The sequence below is a fragment of the Vipera berus genome (assembly GCF_964194415.1).
Source record: "Vipera berus genome assembly, chromosome: 2".
Lineage (NCBI taxonomy): Eukaryota > Metazoa > Chordata > Lepidosauria > Squamata > Viperidae > Vipera > Vipera berus.
Window position 1 is genome coordinate 2,478,037 of NC_138203.1, and position 9,287 is coordinate 2,487,323.

The window sequence follows — 9,287 nt, forward strand, 5'->3', positions numbered from 1 at the left end:
TAGAATAGAATAGAATAGAATAGAATAGAATAGAATATGGAATGGAATGAATAAGAATAGAATAGAATAGAATAGAATAGAATATGGAATGGAATGGAATGAATAAGAATAGAATAGAATAGAATAGAATAGAATAGAATAGAATGGAATGGAATGGAATGGAATAGAATGGAATGGAATGGAATGGAATGGAATAGAATAGAATGGAATGGAATGGAATGGAATGGAATGGAATAGAATAGAATGGAATAGAATAGAATAGAATAGAATAGAATAGAATAGAATAGAATAGAATAGAATAGAATAGAATAGAATAGAATAGAATATAGAATATAGAATAGAATAGAACAGAATATAGAATAGAATAGAATAGAATAGAATAGAATAGAATAGAATAGAATAGAATAGAATAGAATAGAATAGAATATGGAATGGAATGAATAAGAATAGAATAGAATAGAATAGAATAGAATAGAATGGAATGGAATGGAATGGAATGGAATGGAATGGAATGGAATGGAATGGAATGGAATGGAATGGAATGGAATGGAATAGAATAGAATATGGAATGGAATGAATAAGAATAGAATAGAATAGAATAGAATAGTATAGAATAGAATAGAATAGAATGGAATGGAATGGAATGGAATGGAATGGAATGGAATAGAATAGAATAGAATATGGAATGGAATGAATAAGAATATAATAGAATAGAATAGAATAGAATAGAATAGAATAGAATGGAATGGAATGGAATGGAATGGAATGGAATGGAATAGAATAGAATATGGAATGGAATAGAATGGAATGGAATGGAATGGAATGGAATGGAATAGAATAGAATGGAATGGAATGGAATGGAATGGAATGGAATGGAATGGAATACAATAGAATAGAATAGAATAGAATAGAATAGAATGGAATGGAATGGAATGGAATGGAATGGAATAGAATATGGAATGGAATGAATAAGAATAGAATAGAATAGAATAGAATAGAATAGAATAGAATAGAATAGAATAGAATAGAATGGAATGGAATGGAATGGAATGGAATGGAATGGAATGGAATGGAATGGAATAGAATAGAATAGAATAGAATATGGAATGGAATGAATAAGAATAGAACAGAATAGAATAGAATAGAATAGAATAGAATAGAATAGAATGGAATGGAATGGAATGGAATGGAATGGAATGGAATAGAATGGAATAGAATAGAATGGAATGGAATGGAATGGAATGGAATGGAATGGAATAGAATAGAATGGAATAGAATAGAATAGAATAGAATAGAATAGAATAGAATAGAATATGGAATGGAATGAATAAGAATAGAATAGAATAGAATAGAATAGAATAGAATAGAATAGAATAGAATAGAATAGAATAGAATATGGAATGGAATGAATAAGAATAGAATAGAATAGAATAGAATAGAATAGAATATGGAATGGAATGGAATGAATAAGAATAGAATAGAATAGAATAGAATAGAATAGAATAGAATAGAATGGAATGGAATGGAATGGAATGGAATGGAATGGAATAGAATAGAATAGAATAGAATAGAATGGAATGGAATGGAATGGAATGGAATGGAATAGAATAGAATATGGAATGGAATGAATAAGAATAGAATAGAATAGAATAGAATAGAATAGAATAGAATAGAATAGAATAGAATAGAATAGAATGGAATGGAATGGAATGGAATGGAATGGAATGGAATGGAATGGAATAGAATAGAATAGAATATGGAATGGAATGAATAAGAATAGAATAGAATAGAATAGAATAGAATAGAATAGAATAGAATAGAATAGAATGGAATGGAATGGAATGGAATGGAATGGAATGGAATGGAATGGAATAGAATAGAATGGAATGGAATGGAATGGAATGGAATGGAATAGAATAGAATATGGAATGGAATGGAATGGAATGGAATGGAATGGAATGGAATGGAATGGAATGGAATGGAATGGAATGGAATAGAATAGAATGGAATGGAATGGAATGAATAAGAATAGAATAGAATAGAATAGAATAGAATAGAATAGAATAGAATAGAATAGAATAGAATAGAATAGAATAGAATAGAATAGAATAGAATAGAAAATATAGAATGGAATAGGATAGGATAGGATACTTTATTTGGCCAAGTGGGCTAGCCAAACAAGGAATTTGTCTCCAGTATAGGAGCACTTGCACTTATACTTGCAAAAGAACAGAGAAAATAATAGTAATAATAAACACCATCGAACATCCCAGGTTCTTGGGGAAGGACTTGAGAGGTGGATAAAAATGTCAAATCCAGTTTTAGCATCTGGCTGATTGTGCAACAAACCATAATACTACCAGAAGTGTACAACAGATAAAAAGGAGAAATAAGAGGCAATAAAATCATAAATAACGTTACAGCGGCACTCTATGGGTTAGGCGGGACAGAATGTAGTAATCACATTAAATTACGGTATATAGAATTTAATAAGATAGGCAGTCTTATAACAGATCAGGTCCCTGCCAGGATAAGTTATGAGTTGGAGGTACATGTTTCACTTTACTTAGAATAACAGAGATAGAAGGGACCTTGGAGGTCTTCTAGTCCAACCCCCTGCTCAGGTTGGACTACCATTTCAGACAAATGGCTCTCCAGTCTTTTCTTAAAAATTTTCCAGTGATGGAGTACCCACTTCTGGAAGCAAGTGGTTCCACTGGTTAATTGTTCTGACTGTCATGAAGTTTCTCCTTAGTTCCAGGTTGCTTCTCTCTTTGGTCAGTTTCCATCCGTTGCTTCTTGTCCTGCCTTCAGGTGCTTTGGAGAATAGCTTGACTCCCTCTTCTTTGGGGCAGCCCCTGAGATATTGGAAGAATTGCCATCATGTCTCCCCTCATCCTTCTCTTTGTTAAACTAGACATCCCCAATTCCAGCCACCGTTCTTTGTATGTTTTAGCTTCCAGTCCCCTAATCATCTTTGTTGCTCTTCTCTGCACTCTTTCTGGAGTCTCAACATCTTTTTTACATCGTGGTGACCAAAACTGGATGCAGGATTCAAAGTGTGGCCTTACCAAGGCATTGTAAAGTGGTATTAGTACTTCACTTGATCTTGATTCTATCCCTCTGTTAATGCAGCCTAGCACTGTGTTGGCATTTTTGGCAGCTGCAGCAGACTGCTGGCTGATATTGAAGTGATTGTCTACTAGGACTCCGAGATCCTTCTCACAGTTACTACTATCGAGCAAGGTACTACCTATACTATACCTGTGCATTTGATTTTTCCTGCCTAAATGCAGAACCTTACTTTTTTCACCATTGAATTTCATTTTGTTAGATAGTGCCCAGTGTTTGAGTCTCTCCAGATCCTCCTGTATCTTAAGCCTGTCTTCTGGAGTATTGGCTATTCCTGCCAGCTTGGTGTCCTCTGCAAATTTGATGAGTTCCCCATCTATCCCCTCTTCCAAATCGTTGATGAAGATGTTGAAGAGCACTGGGCCCAGAACAGAGCCCTGGGGCACCCCACTACACACTTCCTTCCATGTAGATGCGGTTCCATTGAGGACCGCACGCTGAATTCGAGGACTATCTTTGCTTGTTCTCTGTCTCTTACCTGATAAGGTTTCTTTTTTTTAAAAAAAATAGCTCCACAACAAATAGAAATGTAACACAAATCGTCCTTCTTTGGCATCTTTGCATCGATCCACTGACACCCCCAAATATGGACACTTGGCACATTAATGCAAACACTTGCCCAAGAGCACACACAATGAAGAAAATAATTTAAAATCAAGAACAGGTATTCTTCCTATTATTTAGTAGTTTACCCCTTTTGTCTTGTTGAAAACTCAGGTGATGCCAAGGCTTCCCCAAATGGATTCTCCAGAAGGATTTGGCCACTGCTGGTTTCTGATCATTCCCCAGACAGAAGGAGTGTGTCTTAAAAGCAGCTGCTGGGAAGCGACAGTGGCATTTAGTACTATCGTCTCCCCATCCTGCCCTTATCTTTCTCAGATGCAGTAGATGTCCTTATGCATGAATGTTGGATTAGCTGAATTACTAGACCAGGATTCCTAGGCTGTTTGGTCTAGTGGTTAAGACACCAGGCTAGAAAGCAGGAGTTCCAGTCCTGCCTTAGCAATGAAAGACAGCTGGGTGACCTTGGGCCAATCACCAGGAGAGTGAGAGTTCTAGTCCCGCCTTAGGCATGAAAGCCAGCTGGGTGACTTTGGGCCAATCACCAGGAGAGTGAGAGTTCTAGTCCCGCCTTAGCCCTGAAAGCCAGCTGGGTGACCTTGGGCCAATCACCAGGAGAGTGAGAGTTCTAGTCCCGCCTTAGCCCTGAAAGCCAGCTGGGTGACCTTGGGCCAATCACCAGGAGACTGAGAGTTCTAGTCCCGCCTTAGCCATGAAAGCCAGCTGGGTGACCTTGGGCCAATCACCAGGAGACTGAGAGTTCTAGTCCTGCCTTAGCCATGAAAGCCAGCTGGGTGACTTTGGGCCAATCACCAGGAGACTGAGAGTTCTAGTCCCGCCTTAGCCATGAAAGCCAGCTGGGTGACCTTGGGCCAATCACAAGGAGAGTGAGAGTTCTAGTCCCGCCTTAGCCCTGAAAGCCAGCTGGGTGACCTTGGGCCAGTCCCTCACTCTCACACCACCCACCTCTCAAGGTGGTTGTTGTGGGTAAAATACGAGCAGGAAGTTGTGTCGGATAGGTTCGTCGCCTTGAGTTAATAATAATAAAGGTGGGATAGAAATCAATCAATCAAAGGCAGCTTGCAGGGCTGCAAGTTGATGATCCTGTGCAGTGACAGCTGATGAAGCTGTTATGTGTTGTGTGTGTGTGTGTGTGTGTGTGTGTGTGTGTCTGTTTGTCTGTGCCTGTGCGTGCGTAAGACAGAGACTTCAAGGACTCCACCTGAGTCCACGATTGGTTATAGCTTGTCAGGGGTGGGGAACTATGACCCCTTTCTGACCTGTGGACTTCAACTCTCAGGAATTCTGGGAGTTGAAGTCCACAGGTCAGAACGGGGCATAGTTCTTCTAAGATAGCCGTACATTGAATACGATGGAGACAGTCATTAGCATTCGTAATAAGCACATCACTAGTAAGGTCGTGGTGGTAACCGCCTTTCGCATTCTGTTTTATCCAACTCCGCTCCCACCTGCTCAGGTATTGTCTACAACGTGGCCGTGGTCACCGGGGATCTGAGAGGGGCAGGAACCAACTCCAAAATTCATATCGTCATGCATGGCTGCAAAGGGCTGAAAAACAGTGGGAAGATTTTCTTGGAAGGAGGGAAGTTTGAACGGAGCAGGACCGACCTTTTCAACGTTGAGATCGCAGCGCTCCTCAGCCCCTTAAGCCGCATCTCCATCGGGCACGATAACGCTGGCATCAGCTGCGGCTGGTACTGCCAGAAGGTGAGGACTTGTCCTAAGATGCCCTGGAACAGATAATAATAATAATAATAATAATAATAATAATAATAATAATAATAATAATAATAATAATAATAATGTTGGAAGGTACCTTGGAGGTCATCTAGTCCAACCCCCTGCTAAGGCAGGAAACCCTGTACCATTTCAGACAAACGGCTGTCCAGTCTCTTCTTAAAAACTTCCAGTGTTGGAGCATTCACAGCTTCTGGAGGCAGGTAGTTCCACTGGTTAATTGTTCTAACTGTCAGGAAGTTTCTCCTTAGTTCCAGGTTGCTTCTCTCCTTGATGAGTTTCCATCCGTTGCTTCTTGTCCTGCCTTCAGGTGCTTTGGAGAATAGTTTGACCCCCTCCTCTTCTTTGTGGCAGCCCCTCAAATACTAGAAGACGGCTATCAAGTCACCCCTATTTCTCTTTTTCTTTAGACTAGCCAAACCCAAGTTGAATATGAATTAACTGGAATTGTTCATTTTTGTCTCCCTTCGCCAGGTGGTGGTCTACTGCCCATTTACTGGCATCAAACAAACATTTCCCTGTCCTTTGCACCTTTCAGGGTTAAGACTTGTCGTGCCAGTTCAAACATTAGAGATCAATTACTACGGTATCAATATTCAAAATAACCATAGTCTTTTTTATTTTTTTTGCACACCCCAGTTTCCAGAGTAAGGAATCAGGATCACAAAGTTCTAACTCAGAAGATTTTTTGCTCTCGCCTATACACAAGAATCTAGAATAGAATAGAATAAGCAATAGGAAGTAGAACAGAATAGAATAGAATTCAGAATGAATAGAATAGAATAGAATAGAATAGAATAGAATAGAATAGAATAGAATAGAATAGAATAGAATAGAATAGAATTCAGAATGAATAGAATAGAATAGAATAGAATAGAATAGAATAGAATAGAATAGAATAGAATAGAAAATATGGAATGGAGGAATAGAATAGAATAGAATAGAATAGAATAGAATAGAATAGAATAGAATAGAATAGAATAGAATAGAATAGAATAGAATAGAATAGAATAAGCAATAGGAAGTAGAACAGAATAGAATAGAATTCAGAATGAATAGAATAGAATAGAATAGAACAGAACAGAATAGAATAGAATAGAATAGAATAGAAAATATGGAATGGAGGAATAGAATAGAATAGAATAGAATAGAATAGAATAGAATAGAATAGAATAGAATAGAATAAGCAATTGGAAGTAGAACAGAATAGAATAGAATTCAGAATGAATAGAATAGAATAGAATAGAACAGAATAGAATAGAATAGAATTCAGAATGAATAGAATAGAATAGAACAGAATAGAATAGAATTCAGAATGAATAGAATAGAATAGAATAGAATAGAATAGAATTCAGAAAGAATAGAATAGAATAGAATAGAATAGAATAGAATAGAATAGAATAGAATAGAATAGAATAGAATAGAATAGAAAATATGGAATGGAGGAATAGAATAGAATAGAATAGAATAGAATAGAATAGAATAGAATAGAATAGAATAGAATAGAATAGAATAGAATAAGCAATAGGAAGTAGAACAGAATAGAATAGAATTCAGAATGAATAGAATAGAATAGAATAGAACAGAATAGAATAGAATAGAATTCAGAATGAATAGAATAGAATAGAATAGAATAGAATAGAATAGAATACAATACAATAGAATAGAATAGAATAGAATAGAATAGAATAGAATAGAATAGAATAGAATAGAATAGAATAGAATAGAATAGAAAATATGGAATGGAGGAATAGAATAGAATAGAATAGAATAGAATAGAATAGAATAGAATAGAATAGAATAGAATTCAGAATGAATAGAATAGAATAGAATAGAATAGAATAGAATAGAATAGAATAGAATAGAATAGAATAGAATTCAGAATGAATAGAATAGAATAGAATAGAATAGAATAGAATAGAATAGAATAGAATAGAATAGAATAGAATAGAATAGAATAGAATAGAATAGAATAGAATAGAATAGAAAATATGGAATGGAGGAATAGAATAGAATAGAATAGAATAGAATAGAATAGAATAGAATAGAATTCAGAATGAATAGAATAGAATAGAATAGAATAGAATAGAATAGAATAGAATAGAATAGAATAGAATAGAATAGAATAGAATAGAATAGAAAATATGGAATGGAGGAATAGAATAGAATAGAATAGAATAGAATAGAATAGAATTCAGAATGAATAGAATAGAATAGAATAGAATAGAATAGAATAGAATAGAATAGAATAAGCAATAGGAAGTAGAACAGAATAGAATAGAATTCAGAATGAATAGAATAGAATAGAATAGAATAGAATAGAATAGAATAGAATAGAATAGAATAGAATAGAATAGAATAGAATAGAATAGAATAGAATAGAGCTGGAAGGGACCTTGGAGGTCTTCTAGTCCAACCCCCCGCTTATTCAGGAGAACCTATACCATCTCAGACAAGTGATTGTCTAGCCTCTTCTTAAAAGTCTCCAGTGATGGAGTGCCCACAATTTCTGGAGGCCAGCTGTTCTACTGGTTGATTGTCCTCACTGTCAGGAAGTTTCTCCTTAATTCCAGGTTGCTTCTCCCTTTGGTCAGTTTCCAACCGTTGTTTCTCGTCCTGCCCTCTGGTGCTTTGACCCCCTCCTCTTCTTTGGGGCAGCCCCTCAGATACTGGAAGACTGCTATCATCTCTCCCCTGTTTCTTCTTTTCTTTAAACTAGCCAGACCAAAGCTGAATGTGAATTAAGTGGAATTGTTCATTTTGCCTCCCTCTGCCAGGTGGTGGTCTACTGCCCGTTTACGGGCATTGAGCAAACGTTTCCCTGTGGGAAGTGGCTGGATGAGAACGAAGCGGACGGTCTGGTGGAACGGGAACTCTACGAGATGGTCTCCCTGCGCCAGAAAAGACTGAAAAGTAAATGCACCGGGCAGGGGAGGAAAAAAAAAAGAATCTTGCTTTCTATTTCTTTATAAATACATGCAGTCCTCAACTTACGACCACACCCGAGCCCAATTTTTCCATCGTTAAGCGAGATGGCTGTTCAGTGAGTCTTGACCCATTTTACGACCTTCCCTGCTGCCTTTGCAAAGCAAATCACTGCAGCTGTTCAGCGAATCATTCGGTCATTAAGTGAAACCGTCTTCCCCCATCGACTTTGGTTGTCGGAAGCTGGCTGGGACGGTTGCAAATGGCGACCACCTAACCCCAGGATGGTGCAACTGTCAAAGGTACATGCCAGTTGCCCAGCCTCCAAATTTTGATCACGTGACTGCGGGGCTGCTACAAAGCTCTAAATCTGAAAAACGGCCATAAGTCAATTTTTTCGCTGCCGTTGCAAGTTCAAGTGGTCACTAAACCAATGTTTATAAGCCTAGGACTACTAGTAAATGCTCTGCTATTAGGTAGCATTTGTGCAGTTCTTTTTTTTAACTAAACATATAGGTCCGATCCGTTTTATTCTTTGTTGTGAGTACACAATGAAACTGTGACAGATTTATATCAGGGCTTTAAAACAACCTCTGGGCTGTTCTAGTTTTTTAGGAAAGGATGACACAGGATAAAGGTTTTTCTCACTGTTCTGTCCCAGCCTTCGTGAGTCCTTGTGAACTCACAAGGACAAACCCCTCTTCCAACAAGTAGGCTGGAAATGCAGGAAAAACAAACCCTTATTATTATTATTGACAGACCTGCAAAATGTCCCCAAAGCAAAGGCAAACAAAACACGATGCAAACGGAGAATTGTTTACAGGCAAGGCAATCAGAACATGATCCCATGAAACTGGAGTCCTTCGCAAATGGTTGCCTTCAGCAACCAGCACCTCCCACACCTTCCCTTT

The 9,287-nt window shown here is 37.4% G+C and overlaps 1 protein-coding gene and 1 long non-coding RNA gene across 2 annotated transcripts in view; one reads left to right on the top strand and one right to left on the bottom strand.

Moving 5' to 3' along the window:
- The window catches only part of LOC308663138, an 861,733-nt gene that overhangs the window by 539,505 nt on the left and 312,941 nt on the right, over positions 1-9,287 (bottom strand). The window lies entirely within an intron of this gene.
- LOXHD1 (lipoxygenase homology PLAT domains 1) overlaps positions 1-9,287 on the top strand; it is a gene marked incomplete at both ends in the record, with an annotated part of 233,602 nt that overhangs the window by 40,505 nt on the left and 183,810 nt on the right. The window contains 2 exons of the mRNA XM_081321186.1: positions 5,171-5,421; positions 8,229-8,364. Coding sequence (XP_081177312.1) covers positions 5,171-5,421; positions 8,229-8,364 — 387 coding nt within the window. The remainder of the gene's footprint in view (positions 1-5,170; positions 5,422-8,228; positions 8,365-9,287) is intronic.